The 19948-nt window shown below is 36.9% G+C and overlaps 1 protein-coding gene across 5 annotated transcripts in view; it reads right to left on the bottom strand.

The window, feature by feature from the left end:
- Nucleotides 1-19948, bottom strand: part of ttyh2 (tweety family member 2) — a 132258-nt gene that overhangs the window by 32928 nt on the left and 79382 nt on the right. For 3 of the 5 annotated variants that reach the window (XM_061907689.1, XM_061907686.1, XM_061907690.1), the window contains exons 4-5: nucleotides 19035-19261; nucleotides 9031-9126 (exon numbers count right to left, since the gene is read on the bottom strand). In XM_061907689.1, the coding sequence (XP_061763673.1) occupies nucleotides 9031-9126; nucleotides 19035-19261 (323 nt within the window). The remainder of the gene's footprint in view (nucleotides 1-9030; nucleotides 9127-19034; nucleotides 19262-19948) is intronic. The other 2 variants (XM_061907687.1, XM_061907691.1) reach the window with 1 other exon arrangement.

The following is a 19948-nucleotide window of genomic DNA, read 5'->3' as shown; positions in this document are numbered from 1 at the left end:
GTTACTACTTCAACATTTCTCGACTGATTTGAAAAATTCCAAAACCAACCATTCATTCAGAACATTCTCAATTTTTAGCATTTTCTAGAAAAATCCCAAATTTCCATGAAATTCCCATTGAAATGAATGGGACATTTTTCAAAATTCCACAACTCCCACATTTTCCCATCAATTCAAGCTATTCCACCTTCAACATATTCCACTCATCCTGGACATTCAAACTATTTTTTTTCCAAAAAATTCCAGGATTTCCTACCATTCCCGTTTTAAACCCTGTTTTTAAGCATATTTTCTGTCGACTATTCCTTCCACATTTTTCAGCCCACTTCAACCATTTCACCTTGAAAACATTCCTCTTAATCAACACAAAAAACAAAGACTGAAAAATTCCCGGATATCTTCCAATTCCAGGAATTCTTTAATATTATTTCTCAAATTAAAGTGCTACTACTACAACATTTCTCGACTGATTTGAAAAATTCCAACAACAACCACACATTCAGAAAATTCAAATTTTTTAGCATTTTCAAAAAAAATTCCCGGAATTCCCAAATTTCCATGAAATTCCCATTGAAATAAATGGGACATTTTTCAAAGTTCCACAAGTCCCACATTTCCCCACATTCAACATATTCCACTCATTCTGGACATTCAAACTATTTTTTTCCCCAAAAATTCCAGGATTTCCCACCATTCACGTTTTAAACCGTGTTTTTAAGCATATTTTCTGTCGACTACTCCTTCCACATTTTTCAACCCACTTCAACCGTGAAAACATTTCTCCTAATCAGCACAAAAAAACAAAATTGTTTTTTTGAACTGTAAAAATTCCTGGTTTTCTCGAAATTCCAGGAATTCCTTCATACTATTTCTCAAATTATAGTGCTACTACTTCATTATTTTTCGACTGATTGGAAAAATTCCAAAACCAACCATTCATACTGAACATTCTCATTTTTTTTTAACATTTTGAAAAAAATTACCGGAATTGCCAAATTTCCATGAAATTCCCATTGAAATGAATGGGAAATTTTTCTAAGTTCCACAACTCCCACATTTTTCCACCGATTCAAGCTATTCCACCTTCAACATATTCCACTCATCCTGGACATTTAAACTATCTTTTTTCCAAGTTCCAAAAAATTCCAGGATTTCCCACAATTCCTGTTTTTTCAAACCCTTTGTGTAAAAAAATTTTCTGTCGACAACTCCTTCCACATTTTTCAACCCACTTCATCCGTGAAAACATTTCTCTTAATCAGCACAAAAATTGAAGTTGTTTTTTTAACTGGCAAAATTCCCATTTTTCTCGAAATTCAAGGAATTCTTTAATACTATTTCTCAAAATAAAGTGTTACTACTTCAACATTTCTCGACTGATTTGAAAAATTCCAAAACCAACCATTCATTCAGAACATTCTCAATTTTTAGCATTTTCTAAAAAAATCCCAAATTTCCATGAAATTCCCATTGAAATGAATGGGACATTTTTAAAAATTCCACAACCCCCACATTTTCCCATCAATTCAAGCTATTCCACCTTCAACATATTCCACTCATCCTGGACATTCAAACTATTTTTTTTCAAAAAAATTCCAGGATTTCCTACCATTAATCAACACAAAAAACAAAGACTGAAAAATTCCCGGATATCTTCCAATTCCAGGAATTCTTTAATATTATTTCTCAAATTAAAGTGCTACTACTTCAACATTTCTCGACTGATTTGAAAAATTCCAACAACAACCATTCATTCAGAAAATTCAAATTTTTTAGCATTTTCAAAAAAAATTCCCGGAATTCCGAAATTTCCATGAAATTCCCATTGAAATAAATGGGACATTTTTCCAAGTTCCACAAGTCCCACATTTTCCCACATTCAACATATTCCACTCATTTTGGACATTCAAACTATTTTTTTTCCAAAAAATTCTAGGACTTCCCACCAAACACGTTTTAAACCCTGTTTTTAAGCATATTTTCTGTCGACTACTCCTTTCACATTTTTCAACCGACTTCAACCGTGAAAACATTTCTCCTAATCAGCACAAAAAACAAAATTGTTTTTTTTAACTGTAAAAATTCCTGGTTTTCTCGAAATTCCAGGAATTCCTTCATACTATTTCTCAAATTGTAGTGCTACTACTTCAGCATTTAACGACTGATTTGAAAAATTCCAAAACCAACCATTCATACAGAACATTCTCTTTTTTTTTTTAACATTTTGAAAAAAATTACCGGAATTGCCAAATTTCCATGAAATTCCCATTGAAATGAATGGGAAATTGTTCAAAGTTCCACAACTCCCACATTTTCCCACATTCAACATATTCCAATCATTCTGGACATTCAAACTATTTTTTTCCCCAAAAATTCCAGGATTTCCCACCATTCACGTTTTAAACCCTGTTTTTAAGCATATTTCCTGTCGACTACTCCTTCCACATTTTTCAACCCACTTCAACCGTGAAAATATTTCTCCTAATCAGCACAAAAAAACAAAATTGGTTTTTTGAACTGTAAAAATTCCTGGTTTTCTCGAAATTCCAGGAATTCCTTCATACTATTTCTCAAATTAAAGTGCTACTACTTCAGCATTTTTCGACTGATTTGAAAAATTCCAAAACCAACCATTCATACAGAACATCTCTTTTTTTTTTTAACATTTTGAAAAAAATTACCGGAATTGCCAAATTTCCATTAAATTCCCATTGAAATGAATGGGACATTTTTCAAAGTTCCACAACTCGCACATTTTTCCACCGATTCAAGCTATTCCACCTTCAACATATTCCACTCATCCTGGACATTTAAACTATCTTTTTTCCAAGTTCCAAAAAATTCCAGGATTTCCCACAATTCCTGTTTTTTCAAACCCTTTTTTTTAACCCTTTTTTTTCTGTCGACTACTCCTTCCACATTTTTCAACCCACTTCATCCATGAAAACATTTCCCTTAATCAGCACAAAAATTGAAGTTGTTTTTTTAAACTGGAAAAATACCCAGTTTTCTCGAAATTCCAGGAATTCCCGCAATTCCTGTTTTTTCAAACCCTTTTTAAAAAAAAAAAATTCTGTCGACTACTCCTTCCACATTTTTCAACCCACTTCAACCGTGAAAACATTTCTCTTAATCAGCACAAAAAACTAAGTTATTATTTTGACGGTTTCACCGTTAAAAACGTTCTTCTTAATCAGCACAAAAAACGAAGACTGAAAAATTCCCGGTTTTCTGGAAATTCCAGGATTTTTTTAATACTATTTCTCAAAATAAAGTGATACTACTTCAACATTTCTCGACTGATTTGAAAAATTCCAAAACCAACCATTCATACAGAACATTCTCATTTTTTTAGCATTTTCAAAAAAAAATCCCAAATTTCCATGAAATTCCCATTGAAATGAATGCGACATTTTTCAGAGTTCCACAACTCCCACATTTTCCCACCAATTCAAGCTATTCCACCTTCAACATATTCCACTCATTCTGGAAATTCAAACTATTTTTTTTTCCCAAAAAATCCCAGGATTTCCCACCATTCATGTTTTAAACCCTGTTTTTAAGCATATTTTCTGTCTACTACTCCTTCCACATTTTTCAACCCACTTCAACCATTTCACCTTGAAAACATTCCTCTTAATCAACACAAAAAAACGAAGATTGAAAAATTCCCGAAATTCTTCAAATTCCAGGAATTCTTTAATACTATTTCTCAAATTTAAGTTTTACTAATTCAACATTTCTCGACTGATTTGAAAAATTCTAAAAACAACCATTCATTCAGAAAATTATAATTTTTTAGCATTTTCAAAAAAAATTCCCGGAATTCCCAAATTTCCATGAAATTCCCATTGAAATGAATGGGACATTTTTCAAAATTCCACAACTCCCACATTTTCCCACCTTCAACATATTCCACTCATTCTGGACATTCAAACTATTTTTTTCCCCCAAAAATTCCAGGATTTCGCACCATTCCGTTTTAAACCCTGTTTTTAAGCATATTTCCTGTCGACTACTCCTTCCACATTTTTCAACCCACTTCAATCGTGAAATCATTTCTCCTAATCAGCACAAAAAACAAAATTGTTTTTTTTAACTGTAAAAATTCCTGGTTTTCTCGAAATTCCAGGAATTCCTTCATACTATTTCTCAAATTATAGTGCTACTACTTCAGCATTTAACGACTGATTTGAAAAATTCCAAAACCAACCATTCATACAGAACATTCTCATTTTTTTTTTAACATTTTGAAAAAAATTACCGGAATTGCTAAATTTTCATGAAATTCCCATTGAAATGAATGGGAAATTTTTCAAAGTTCCGCAACTCCCACATTTTTCCACCGATTCAAGCTATTCCACCTTCAACATATTCCACTCATCCTGGACATTTAAACTATCGTTGTTCCACGTTTCAAAAAGTTCCAGGATTTCCCACAATTCCTGTTTTTTCAACCCCTTTTTTTTAACCATTTTTTTCTGTCGACTACTCCTTCCACATTTTTCAACCCAATTCATCCGTGAAAACATTTCTCTTAATCAGCACAAAAAGCAAAGTCATTTTTTTGACAGTTTCACCGTTAAAAAAGGTCCTCTTAATCAGCACAAAAAACGAAGGTTGAAAAATTCCCGGTTTTCTGGAAATTCCAGGAATTCCTTAAAACTATTTCTCACATTAAAGTGTTACTACTTCAACATTTCTCGACTGATTTGAAAAATTACAACACCAACAATTCATACAGAACATTGTCTTTTTTTTTCTTTTTTTTTAACATTTTCAAAAAAAATTCCCGGATATCCCAAATTTCCATTAAATTCACATTGAAATGAATGGGACATTTTTCAAAGTTCCACAACTCCCACATTTTTCCGCCGATTCAAGCTATTCCACTCATCCTGAACATTCAAACTATCTTTTTACCAAGTTCCCAAAAATTCCAGGATTTCCCACAATTCATGTTTTTTCAAACCCTTTTTTTAAACATTTTTTCTGTCGACTACTCCTTCCACATTTTTCAACCCACTTCATCCGTGAAAACATTTCTCTTAATCAGCACAGAAATTGAAGTTGTTTTTTTAAACTGGAAAAATACCCGGTTTTCTCGAAATTCCAGGAATTACCGCAATTCCTGTTTTTTCAAACCCTTTTTTAAAAAAAAAAATTCTGTCGACTACTCCTTCCACATTTTTCAACCCACTTAAACCGTGAAAACATTTCTCTTAATCAGCACAAAAAACAAAGTCATTATTTTGACGGTTTCACCGTTAAAAACGTTCTTCTTAATCAGCACAAAAAACGAAGACTGAAAAATTCCCGGTTTTCTGGAAATTCCAGGAATTCTTTAATACTATTTCTCAAATTAAAGTGCTACTACTTCAACATTTCTCGACTGATTTGAAAAATTCCAAAACCAACCATTCATACAGAACATTCTCATTTTTTTTTTAGCATTTTCAAAAAAAATCCCAAATTTCCATGAAATTCCCATTGAAATGAATGGGACATTTTTCAAAGTTCCACAACTCCCACATTTTTCCACCAATTCCAGCTATTCCACCTTCAACATATTCCACTCATCCTGGACATTCAAACTATCTTTTTTTCCAAATTCCCCCGAAAATTCGGGATTTCCCACAATTCATGTTTTTGAGAAAATTAAAAGAATTTAAGTGCGCCTTATGGTCTTACCTCTTGTCAGGTAATACTGATATCTGAAAAAAAAAAGATCTCAAATATTTGACACTTTGTAAGACTTTTAAATAAAGTAGTGATTGGGTTCAGTTTTTTTTTTTGAAGAAGGCAACAAGAATCTAGTCCAAAGTCCAGACATGTAAAAAAAAGATAGAGCAAGGTCTCGTTTGTTTACATGTCAAACACGCTTTGCTTCGGGCTTCTCACCACGCTCGCTCAGCCACAAAAAAAAAAAAAGTGCCAGCAAATCATGTGTGAACTGGTGATGTAGCAAAGCACGTCAAGCAAAAAAAAAAAAAAAAGGATGAGGTCAAGTCGCTCTGGTTTAGGATCAACGTGGGGATTATTAGATCATCCTCCTCATGCCAAATGACACAACATTAGGTACACCTGCATAATCCCACCATGCAAGAGCTGGGTAAACAAAAAGGAGGTTGTCATGGCAACGCAGCGCCTGTTGATGGAGTCATTTGCCCCCGCGTCAACTTCCACTCTACTGGAAGAGAACATTGTTGACAAAAGAGGGGCTGGGGGGCTGAAAGCGGGTTGAAATGTTGTCGTGATGAGCAGGCCGAGCAGTGAGCCATTCAGGGCGACAGGAAGTTGCCCTTTTGAGGCCAATTTTAAAAAGCGTGGTCCTCCCAGTGGCCACAGCGGGTACTACATGCTGCAGCTGCACTGAGGCTTACCATGATTTACGGAAAAAAAAAAAAAAACTGGACAGGAAATAATACAAGAAACTAATAATGAGGATCTTGAATGGACAAAAAAGTACAAAGTGCAGCCTTGGCTGTAAAAAAAAGTTTGAACACCCCTTTTTTAAATAATACTAATGTTTATTTGAAGCCGTGCAATGTTTTTATTTTATTCTTACAGAAGGGCTCAGCTTATGGAAAAGGACGATTTATAATGATAATAAACAATAGACACTTAAAGTTTGCGTGTATGAAAACATGAGCAAAGATGATCTTATGCAATAATGCGGGGCTAAAATTAATACATTCTAACTAAATAATAAAAAATATTGGTCTCAATCTCACTTTAATATAGCCCAGAAAAAGTGGCGCATTGTGGGCGGGGTTTCTTATTAATATGTATATTTATATATATATATATATATATATATATATATATATATATATATATATATATATATATATATATATATATATATATATATATATATATATATATATATATTTGATTATTTATTAATTTATTTTTATTTTTTTTGTATTGTACTGTATATTTTTTGGGGGGGGAGGTATCAACTAATTATGAATGGAAAAGGATGATTTATACTAAAAGTAAAATAATAAACAATAAACACAGGGCCTGATCTACTAAAAGTTTGTGTGTATTAAAACATGTGCAAAGCAGATCTTATGCAATAATTCAGTGCTAAAATAATACTAAATAAAAAAAATTATATATATATATATATATATATATATAATCCTTCAATAAACTGTAAATAAAATTTAAGTATGAACGAATAAAACAGTTTCACCACTTTATTCATATTTTTTGCGCTAAAAAACTTTACTTTGACTTTAGTTCCAGACTTCTTCTGTTTGTTTGATACTGTCATTACTGCCACGAGTGGTGGAAAAGTGTATTACAACTGAGTACCGTGGCGCTCCGTACCCACCGCAGCTGAAAAATAGATATTTCTCACAATGGGCCCGACCCTATGGTTAAGATAAATTGGTCTCAATCTCACTTTAATATAGCCCAGAAAAAGAGATGCATTGTGGGCAGAGTTTCTTATATATATATATATATATATATATATATATATATAGATAAATAAATAAATAAATAAATGGGTTGTACTTGTATAGCGCTTTTCTACCTTCAAGGTACTCAAAGCGCTTTGACACTACTTCCACATTTACCCATTCACACACACATTCACACACTGATGGAGGGAGCTGCCATGCAAGGCGCCAACCAGCACCCATCAGGAGCAAGGGTGAAGTGTCTTGCTCAGGACACAACGGACATGACGAGGTTGGTTGGTTCTAGGTGGGATTTGAACCAGTGACCCTCAGGTTGCGCACGGCCACTCTCCCACTGCGCCACGCCGTCCATATATATACAGTATATATATATATATGTGTGTATATATATATATATATATATATATATATATATATATATATATATATATATATATATATATATATATATATATATATATATATATATGTGTATATATATATATATATATATATATATATATATATATATATATATATATATATATATATATATATATATTTTGTATTTATTAATTTATTTATATTTTTGTATTATACTGTATATATTTTTTTGGGGGGTATCCAATAATTATGAATGGAAAAGGACGATTTATACTAAAAGTAAAATAATAAAAAATAGACACAGGGCCTGATCTACTAAAAGTTTGCGTGTATTAAAACATGTGCAAAGATGATCTCATGCAATAATGCAGGGCTAAAATTAATACATTCTAACTACATATTAAAAAAAAAATATATATATATATATATATATATATATTTCTTTAAAAAAATGACATTAAAAATTTAGTGCAAATGAAAAAACAGCTTTACCACCTTAGTCATATTTTTTTGCGCTAAAGAAACTTTACTTTGACTTTAGTTCCAGACTTCTTCTGTTTGTTTGATACTGTCATTACTGCCACAAGTGGTGGAAAAGTGTATTACAACTGAGTACCGTGGCGCTCTGTACCCACCGCAGCTGAAAAACAGATATTTCTCACAATGGGCCCGACCCTATGGTTAAGAAAAATTGGTCTCTATCTCACTTTAATATAGCCCAGAAAAAATGGTGCATTGTGGGCGGAGTTTATTATTAATATTTATATTTTTTTGTATATATTAATTTTTATTTTTTTGTATTATATTTTTTTGGGTTGGAGGGAAAGGAGTGTCTGTTTCTCAGTACCCGTATAATAAATAATAAAATAATAAACAGTAGACACAGGGCCTAATCTACTAAAGGTTTGTGTGTATGAAAACATCTGCAAAGATGATCATATGCAATAATTTAAAAAAAAATCATAATTCTTAAATAACAGTCTTAGTAAATCACACTCAACACGCCCACTAATTTTGCAGTTTGCACACACTTTTGGGCTTGGTTGTGCTTACATTCCTCAATCTGTATTCATCCATTTTAAATGTTATTAATGGAATTTTATGCTCGGAGGTAACTTGCTATGTTTCGCAGCGTTGGATGCGTCCAATTTCCCAGCGGACTTGAACGCAGCGACAGTGAAGCGTTTCACCGATGGCAAGAATAAAAGAATGCAGGAGTTTGTATGCTCACGTGGTGAGGAGCCAGCGAGATTGCTTGGCGAGTCCCAGACAGGCCAGAAGGCAGATGACCAGGTCCAGGATGAGGAGCAGCAGGTAGGCCAGCCACCTGGAACACAGCCGCACAATAATATTACAACTGAGGCCAGTATCAAGGCCAAAGAACATGTTTATTAGGGACCAAATGTCCCTTTTGGACGGAGGACCCTATTGTATTTCTAATGTTTTATTATTATTGTACCGCCGCCTCTTTGAGCTGTAATTTGACCCCCTTAAAATGATTCAAAACTCACCAAATTGGACACACACATCAGGACTGGCAAAAATTGCCATCTAATAAAAAACCAAAACCCAAAACTCAAAATTGCGCTCTAGCGCCTCCTAGGAAAAAACACAAACAAAACTACTTGTAACTTCCTTTAGGAATGTCGTAGAGAAATAAAACAAAAACCTCTATGTAGGTCTGACTTAGACCTAGATTTCATTTTTTAGCAAAAATCTAAAGAAATATGGCAAACCCCCCTTCAAAACAAAAGTTTCCTAAATAATGTCATTTTTGCCTCTTTGAGCTTTAATTTGACCCCTTTAAAATGCTTTAAAACTCACCAAATTGAACACACACATCAGGACTGGTAAAAATTGCGATCTAATAAAAAACCATAACCCAAAACTCAAAATTGCGCTCTAGCGCCTCCTAGGAAAAAACATAGACACAATTGCTTGTAACTTCTGTTAGGAATGTCTTAAAGACATGAAACAAAAACCTCTATGTAGGTCTGACTTAGACCTAGCTTTAATCTTTCAGCAAAAATCAAAAGAAAGTTGGCAACGCTCCTTCAAAAAAAAGTTTCCTAAAAAATGTCATTTTTGCCTCTATGAGCTGTAATTTGACCACCTTAACATGCTTCAAAACTCACCAAATTGAACACACACATCAGGACCGGCAAAAAATGAGATCTAAAAAAAAACCAAAACCCAAAACTCCAAATTGCACTCTAGCGCCTCCTAGGAAAAAACATAGACAAAACTGCTTGTAACTTCCGTTAGGAATGTCGTAGAGACATGAAACAAAAACCTCTATGTAGGTCTGACTTAGACCTAGATTACATTTTTCAGCAAAAATCTAAAGAAAGTTGGCAAACCCCCCTTCAAAACAAAAGTTTCCTAAAAAATGTAATTTTTGCCTCTATGAGCTGTAATTTGACCCCCTTAAAATGCTTCAAAACTCACCAAATTGGACACACATATCAGGACTGGCAAAAATTGCGATCTAATAAAAAACCATAACCCAAAACTCAAAATTGCGCTCTAGCGACCCCTAGGAAAAAACATAGACAAAACTGCTTGTAACTTCCGTTAGGAATGTCGTAGAGATATGAAACAAAAACTTCTATGTAGGTCTGACTTAGACCTAGATTTCATTTTTAAGCAAAAATCAAAAGAAAATTGGCAAAACCCCCTTCAAAACAAAAGTTTCCTAAAAAATGTAATTTTTGCCTCTTTGAGCTGTAATTTGACCCCATTAAAATGCTTCAAAACTCACCAAATTGAACACACACATCAGGACTGGCAAAAATTGCGATCTCATAAAAAACCAAAACCCAAAACTCAAAATTGCGCTCTAGCGCCTCTTAGGAAAAAACATAAACAAAACTACTTGTAACTTCCGTTAGGAATGTCGTAGAGACATGAAACGAAAACCTCTATGTAGGTCTGACTTAGACCTAGATTTCAACCTTCAGCAAAAATCTAAAGAAAGTTGGCAAAACCCCCTTCAAAACAAAAGTTACCTAAAAAATGTAATTTTTGCCTCTTTGAGCTGTAATTTGACCCCATTAAAATGCTTCAAAACTCACCAAATTGAACACACACATCAGGACTGGCAAAAATTGCGATCTCATAAAAAACCAAAACCCAAAACTCAAAAGTGCGCTCTAGCGCCCCCTAGGAAAAAACATAGACAAAACTGCTTGTAACTTCCGTTAGGAATGTCGTAGAGACATGAAACGAAAACCTCTATGTAGGTCTGACTTAGACCTAGATTTCATCTTTCAGCAAAAATCAAAAAAAGGTAGCAAACCCCCCTTCAAAACAAAAGTTTCCTAAAAAATGTCATTTTTGCCTCTTTGAGCTGTAATTTGACCCCCTTAAAATGTTTCAAAACTCACCAAATTGGACACACACATCAGGACTGGAGAAAATTGTGATCTGATAAAAAACCAAACACCAAAACTCAAAATTGTGCTCTAGCGCCTCCTAAGAAAAACATTGACAAAACTGCTTGTAACGTCTGTTAGGAATGTCGTAGAGACATGAAACAAAAACATCTATTTAGGTCTGACTTAGACCTAGGTTTGATTTTTCAGCAAAAATCTAAAGAAATATGGCAAAACCCGCTTCAAAACCAAAGTTTCCTAAAAAATTTAAATTTTGCCTCTTTGAGCTGTAATTTGACAACCTTAAAATAATTCAAAACTCACCAAATTGGACACACACATCAGGACTGGCAAAAATTGCAATCTCATAAAAAACCAAAACCCAAAACTCAAAATTGCGCTCTAGCGCCTCCTAGGAAAAAACATGGACAAAACTGCTTGTAACTTCCGTTAGGAATGTCGTAGAGACATGAAACAAAAACCTCTATGTAGGTCTGACTTAGACCTAGATTTCATCTTTCAGCAAAAATCAAAAAAAGGTAGCAAACCCCCCTTCAAAACAAAAGTTTCCTAAAAAATGTCATTTTTGCCTCTATGAGCTGTAATTTGACACCCTTAAAATAATTCAAAACTCACCAAATTGGACACACACATCAGGACTCTCAAAAATTGCGATCTAATAAAAAACCAAACCCAAAACTCAAAATTGCGCTCTAGCGCCTCCTAGGAAAAAACATAGACAAACTGCTTGTAACTTCCGTTAGGAATATCGTAGAGACATGAAACGAAAACCTATATGTAGCTCTGACTTACACCTAGATTTCATGCTTCAGCAAAAGTCAAAAGAAAGTTAGCAAACCCCCCTTCAAAATAAAAGTTTCCGAAAAAATGTCATTTTTTCCTCTTTGAGCTGTAATTTGACCCCCTTAAAATGATTCAAAACTCACCAAATTGGACACACACATCAGGACTGGCAAAAATTGCGATCTAATAAAAAACAAAACCCAAAACTCAAAATTGCACTCTAACGCCTCCTAGGAGAAAACACAGACAAAACTACTATAACTTCCTTTAGGAATGTCGTAGAGACATGAAACAAAAACCTCTATGTAGGTCTGACTTAGACCTAGATTTCATTCTTCAGCAAAAATCTAAAGAAAGTTGGCAAACCCCCCTTCAAAACAAAAGTTTCCTAAAAAAATTTCATTTTTGCCTCTTTGAGCTGTAATTTGACCCCCTTAAAATGCTTCAAAACTCACCAAATTGGACACACATATCAGGACTGGCAAAAATTGCGATCTAATAAAAAACCATAACCCAAAACTCAAAATTGCGCTTTAGCGACCCCTAGGAAAAAACATAGACAAAACTGCTTGTAACTTCCGTTAGGAATGTCGTAGAGATATGAAACAAAAACTTCTATGTAGGTCTGACTTAGACCTAGATTTCATTTTTAAGCAAAAATCAAAAGAAAATTGGCAAAACCCCTTTCAAAACAAAAGTTTCCTAAAAAATGTAATTTTTGCCTCTTTGAGCTGTAATTTGACCCCATTAAAATGCTTCAAAACTCACCAAATTGAACACACACATCAGGACTGGCAAAAATTGCGATCTCATAAAAAACCAAAACCCAAAACTCAAAATTGCGCTCTAGCGCCTCTTAGGAAAAAACATAAACAAAACAACTTGTAACTTCCGTTAGGAATGTCGTAGAGACATGAAACAAAAACCTCTATGTAGGTCTGACTTAGACCTAGATTTCAACCTTCAGCAAAAATCTAAAGAAAGTTGGCAAAACCCCCTTCAAAACAAAAGTTACCTAAAAAATGTAATTTTTGCCTCTTTGAGCTGTAATTTGACCCCCTTAAAATGCTTCAAAACTCACCAAATTGAACACACACATCAGGACTGGCAAAAATTGCGATCTCATAAAAAACCAAAACCCAAAACTCAAAAGTGCGCTCTAGCGCCCCCTAGGAAAAAACATAGACACAACTGCTTGTAACTTCCGTTAGGAATGTCGTAGAGACATGAAACAAAAACCTCTATGTAGGTCTGACTTAGACCTAGATTTCATCATTCAGCAAAAATCAAAAAAAGGTAGCAAACCCCCCTTCAAAACAAAAGTTTCCTAAAAAATGTCATTTTTGCCTCTTTGAGCTGTAATTTGACCCCCTTAAAATGTTTCAAAACTCACCAAATTGGACACACACATCAGGACTGGAGAAAATTGTGATCTGATAAAAAACCAAACACCAAAACTCAAAATTGTGCTCTAGCGCCTCCTAAGAAAAACATTGACAAAACTGCTTGTAACATCTGTTAGGAATGTCGTAGAGACATGAAACAAAAACATCTATTTAGGTCTGACTTAGACCTAGGTTTGATTTTTCAGCAAAAATCTAAAGAAATATGGCAAAACCCGCTTCAAAACCAAAGTTTCCTAAAAAATTTAATTTTTGCCTCTTTGAGCTGTAATTTGACAACCTTAAAATAATTCAAAACTCGCCAAATTGGACACACACATCAGGACTGGCAAAAATTGCAATCTCATAAAAAACCAAAACCCAAAACTCAAAATTGCGCTCTAGCGCCTCCTAGGAAAAAACATGGACAAAACTGCTTGTAACTTCCGTTAGGAATGTCGTAGAGACATGAAACAAAAACCTCTATGTAGGTCTGACTTAGACCTAGATTTCATCTTTCAGCAAAAATCAAAAAAAGGTAGCAAACCCCCCTTCAAAGCAAAAGTTTCCTAAAAAATGTCATTTTTGCCTCTATGAGCTGTAATTTGACCCCCTTAAAATAATTCAAAACTCACCAAATTGGACACACACATCAGGACTCTCAAAAATTGCGATCTAATAAAAAACCAAACCCAAAACTCAAACTTGCGCTCTAGCGCCTCCTAGGAAAAAACATAGACAAACTGCTTGTAACTTCCGTTAGGAATATCGTAGAGACATGAAACGAAAACCTATATGTAGCTCTGACTTACACCTAGATTTCATGCTTCAGCAAAAGTCAAAAGAAAGTTAGCAAACCCCCCTTCAAAATAAAAGTTTCCGAAAAAATTTCATTTTTGCCTCTTTGAGCTGTAATTTGACCCCCTTAAAATGATTCAAAACTCACCAAATTGGACACACACATCAGGACTGGCAAAAATTGCGATCTAATAAAAAACAAAACCCAAAACTCAAAATTGCACTCTAATGCCTCCTAGGAGAAAACACAGACAAAACTACTATAACTTCCTTTAGGAATGTCGTAGAGACATGAAACAAAAACCTCTATGTAGGTCTGACTTAGACCTAGATTTCATTCTTCAGCAAAAATCTAAAGAAAGTTGGCAAACCCCCCTTCAAAACAAAAGTTTCCTAAAAACATTTCATTTTTGCCTCTTTGAGCTGTAATTTGACCCCCTTAAAATGCTTCAAAACCCACCAAATTGGACACACACATCAGGACTGGCAAAAATTGCGATCTAATAAAAAACCAAACCCCAAAACTCAAAATTGTGCTCTAACCCTCCCTAGGAATAAAACACGGACAAAACTGCTCCTAGGAAGAAAACACAGACAAAACTGCTTGTAACTTCCAGTAGGAATGACATAGAGACAGGAAACAAAAACCTCTATGTAGGTCTCACTTAGACTTACATTTCATTCATTTACATCCTTCAGCAAAAATCAACAGGAGGTTGGCAATTACCCCTTCAAAACAAAAGTTTTTTAAAAACCCGTCACAATTTTTCAAACATTATCTCCTCTAAACGCGTTTGTTGTGTCGGCTTCAAACTGGCACAGGAAAGAGATTGAACCCTTCTGATTAAAAGTTGCGCAAAGAGTTTTTCAAACTTCTCCGGTTTTGATTTTACGAGCCTTCAAAGAACTGCTGCGCTGATACTGGAAGCACCAGCGTGACCACACCATGCAGAGAAGGTAGGTACTGTGCGGGTAAAGATATGTTGACTGGGTGAAAGAAGGAGGCACCAGTTTCACACCAGGATACAGAGAAGGTAGGTAATGTGTAGGTAAAGATATGTTGTCTGGGTGATGGCAGGAAGCACCAGCGTGTATGGTTGAAAAACAGAAGCACCAGTGTGACCCCAGGTTGCAGGGAAGGTAGGTAATGTGCAGGTAAAGATATGTTGAATGGGTAAAGGCAGGAAACACCAGCAAAAGTCGATCCCGTCCATCGCTGCTTGCAGCTTTAATTTCTTATTTTTTTCTCAATTCTCTTTTTGTTTTTTTTTCAGTGACACTTCCCTGTGTGGATTTAATTTTTTTCAGTCAGTTCGTTTGATTTTCTATCTGCTAGTGATGAAGAGGAAGGCAGTACTGTTAAGATAATTATTTATATATTATCACACACCTCTTATGCTTAAGGGTCGTTGCTATAGTTATCATCAATTGTGCTGAAGTGGTATTTTTCGTTGTCTGCGCAAAGCCGGCAAGCCAAAAGATCGCAAGCCAGTCTGGTATCAGTGTCTGTGTCCAGGAACGGCCTGCTGACGGCCAAGGCGGAACACCGCCGTGACGCAGACAGACCAGAGACAAGGCGATATCACCAGTGTCAACACGTTTGAATTTTGTATAATCATATATTGTGTCTAACTGGAGCTGTCGAGATAACCCCGTTCCCTCAGCGACAGCTTCAGTGATGTGACCAAAGACCTCCCAAATAAATAGAGGAAGGACGTGGGCCGGACTTTTAGAATGTAGTTTGGATCTGTAACTAGAGTACAGCCCTAAAAACATGTCTCTTCAATTCAGACAAATTTAAATCTGTCTCCGCATGATTCCTTGCTTCTTGTCTGTTTAATAGATGACATCAGTGTTTGAACCTGACAAGTACCACCCACTGTGACTGAAGTATAGGACGCGGCAGGGGGAGGTTGTTGTTGTTTTTTGTTTGTTAGTTTTTTTGTTTACTTTTCTAATTATTATTATTATTTTTAATTTTATTTAATTATTTTTTGTATATTTTTTTGTGGTGGAGGTAAAAAAGTGTCTGTTTCTCAGTACCTGCATTGTGATTTTCCTATAAATGAATAAATAAATGTTATTTAAAAAAATAAAAAGCTGGCACCAGTGGCAAAAAAGACAGAGAGTTGAGGAATGCTCATCAAACACTTATTTGGAGGTTGAGCAGGCTAATTATGAAAAAGTGGGTGCCGTGATTATGTATAAAAGCAGCTTCTATGAAATGCTCAGTCATTCACAAACAAAGACTAGGCGAGGGTCACCACTTTGTCAACAAATACATGAGCAAACTATCCAAGAGTTTAGGAACAACATTTCTCAGCGAGCTATTGCAAGGAATTTAGGGATTTTGCCATCAAAATATCATCAAAAGGTTCAGAGAATCTGAAAAATACACTGCACGTAAGCGATGATATTATGACCCTTCGATCCCTCAGGCGGTACTGCATCAAAAAACACATCAGTTGTAAAGGATATCACCACATAGGCTCAGGAACACTTCAGAAAACCACTGTCAATAACTACAGTTTGTCGTTACATCTGTAAATGCGAGTTAAAACTCTACTCTGCGAAGCGAAAGCAATTTATCAACAACACCCGGCAACGCTGGGGCCGAGCTCATCCAAGATGGACTGATGCAGTCTAGTCAATTGAATGTAAGTTGAAAAGGATTGGCAAATCATTGTATTCTGTTTTTATTTACGATTTACACGACGTACCAACTTCACTGGTTTTGTACATCCATAATATATGTAAATGTACTATTTCTAAAGGCATATATTTAGTTGTATTAGCGGCATTGTACCTAATGTTGTGTCCATAAATTGAGCTGTGATGTAAGTACAGTAACTACGGTTGGTCGCTACATCTGTAAATGCAAGTTAAAACTCTGCTAGGCAAATCAAAAGCCATTTATCAACAACACCCAGAAACGCCGACAGCTTCGCTGGGCCCAAGCTCATCTGAGATGGACTGATGCAAAGTGGAAAAGTGTTCTGCGGTCTTAACAGTCCACATTTCAATTTTTTTTTTGGAAACTGTGGACGTCAAAGAGGAGAAGAACCATCTGGATTGTTCTAGGCGCAAAGTGTAAAAGCCAGCATGTGTGATGGTATGGGGGTGTATTAGTGCCCAAGGCATGGGTAACTTACACATCTGCCAAGGCACCATTATATGGTTATTATCATTACTAAAATGATCATTACTGCCTAAAATTGATCCGAACCACACAATGGAAACACTATTTTGCATATTAAATGCGATCCCAGATGGTCCGTGATCGATGGTCATACGAGCGAGGGGCCGGGGGGTGGACATCAAAATCCCTTTCACACCATCTATTGTGCTCTAATTCCTCTTCAGTTCCGTCCTCATCAACCGATTCCCACTACACGGACATGCAGTTGGAGTCCAATCCTAGTCCTGCTGACCCCGGCCTCGTCTTTTGTCGGCGTCAAATGTGCTCGATGAAATCATAAACACGCCAGTTGCTCATTAGGTTGAGTTGAGGCAGAGATAATGAGCAAATTAACTTCCTCAAATAACCTTTTTGCCCGGTCCAGTCGGTCCGCTGCGAAGCTATTTGAGCACGTGAATGAGGAGTCGAGTTGTAGATCAACACACACACAATCTTGTATTTTTGGCCTTCTTGAGACCTCTGAAAAGTGCTTACCTCCTGAGGACCACCTTTTCTAGATATATTCACAACCTCATAGCCATTGCGTACATAAACAAGTCACATAGAATCAACAAAACTTGCAACAGAAGGGGGGGGGGCTACGGAGGGCCGACCGCTGCTGTATGAGCGCTAGTCAGCCGTCCATCGTCCCTAAGGGGAATCAAGTTGGCAAAATCCAACTTTAACGCTGCAATTTTGTGTGTCTGTAGCTTTAATGCTAATTAGCGGCAGTGCTCCGTGAGAGCCTCCAAAGGCGTTGTTGTGCACTTTGAGTAAAAAAAGAAATTCAGTCAAAGGCTGGACTCCAGGGAGGGGTTCCAGACTTAGGCCAAGGAAACAACCTCATAGCCATAGCGCACATAAACAAGTTACGTAGAATCAACAAAACTTGCAACAGAGGAGGGGGGGAGTGGGGGCTACGGAGGACTGGCTGCTGCTGTATAAGCGCTAGTCAGCCGTCCATCATCCCTAACGGGAATCAAGTTGGCAAAATCCAACTTTAACGCTGCAATTTTGTGTGTCTGTAGCTTTAATGCTGATGAGAGGCAGTTCTCCACATGAGCCCCCAGAGGCGCTGTTGTGCACTTTGAGTAAAAGAATATTCAGTCAAAGGCTGGACTCCAGGGAGAGGTTCCGGACTGAGGCCAAGGAAACCACCTCATAGCCGTAGCACACATAAACAAGTTACATAGAATCAACAAAACTTGCAACAGAAGAGCGGGGGGGGGGCGGGGCTACGGAGGGCTGGCCGCTGCTGTATAAGCGCTAGTCAGCCGTCCATCATCCCTAAGGGGAATCAAGCTGGCAAAATCTAACTTTAACGCTGCAATTTTGTGTCTCTGTAGCTTTAATGCTAATGAACAGCAGTACTCCGCGTGAGCCTCCAGAGGCGCTCTTGTGCACTTTGAGAAAAAAAAAAATATTCAGTCAATGGCTGGACTCCAGGTAGGGGTTCCAGATTGAGGCCAAGGAAACCACCCATAGCCGTAGCGCACATAAACAAGTTACGTAGAATCAACAAAACTTGCAACAAAAGGGGGGGTGTGGGGGCTACGGAGGCCGGCTGCTGCTAAGGGGAATGAAGCTGTGGCGAAGGCGTGGGGGTGGGGTGTGTGTGTGTGCATTTGCCCATTGTTCTCGCTCGTGCCTTTCCATTCTCCAAACAAGAACACCTTCCCTGACACCTCGTGTTCCTCACCTGTAGTACTCCACGCTCGCCGTGAGGTTGGCGACGGACGCCAGGTCCACGTCGGCCTCCGCCCAGTCGGGCAGACCCACCAGCTGCTTGATGACGTTGTCGGCCATCTGCTGCATGAACTGCAGGGTCTGCACGTAGTCGCCGCGCGTGGCGAAGATCTCGTCCAGCCTGGCCAGGTGCTGGTGCAGGCCACTCTTCATGCTGCCCATGGTGGTGGTCACCTGCAGCTCACCAGCGAGAAAGACATGATAAGGTGAGCGGTCCAAGTTAATGCTTCCTAATGGCCGCTAACAGAAGACATTCCCAGTCATAGAAGACCTTTAAAGTCTTCCTTGTGGTCTACCTTACAGTACATGTGCTGGTGGTTCTTTGTTCGAAATGACAGTCCTTATACACACACCATAATATTACCGTATGTTGAAGCCCGGTATGTCTGACTATGGTAGCCGTAATGCTTCGAAAATACTTCAAGCGTTGAGGGTTGAGGTTACGCCATTTTGTGGGCGGTCTTATTTACGTGGCTCACCTTCGACAGCGTTTTCTCCCCGTCATCTTTGATGTAGCGGTGTAGCGTGCAAGGACGCGAGTGGGAGAAGTGTCAAAAGATGGCGCTAACTGTTTTAATGACATTCAGAATTTACTTCAGGGGTCTCAAACATGCGATAGCCACGAAAAGAATACCTACCGGGATTAATAAAAGGCTACCGAGGCTGTCATCTAGCAAAGCTGAATTCGACCAAGCAACCCCCCCGTACCAGAAAGCACTTGATGAAAGCGGATACAACTTCACCCTCACCTATGGACCCACGCCAGGAAACCAACCAAAAAAGAGCAGAAAACGAAACAACATCATCTGGTACAACCCCCCCATTCAGGAAAAACGTCTCAACCAATATCGGCCACAAGTTCCTCAC

Source organism: Nerophis ophidion, linkage group LG08 (genome assembly GCF_033978795.1).
Source record: "Nerophis ophidion isolate RoL-2023_Sa linkage group LG08, RoL_Noph_v1.0, whole genome shotgun sequence".
In the NCBI taxonomy this organism is placed as follows: domain Eukaryota; kingdom Metazoa; phylum Chordata; class Actinopteri; order Syngnathiformes; family Syngnathidae; genus Nerophis; species Nerophis ophidion.
Note: the sequence above shows the minus strand (reverse complement) of the source record. Positions and strands in the feature narration are given on the sequence as shown.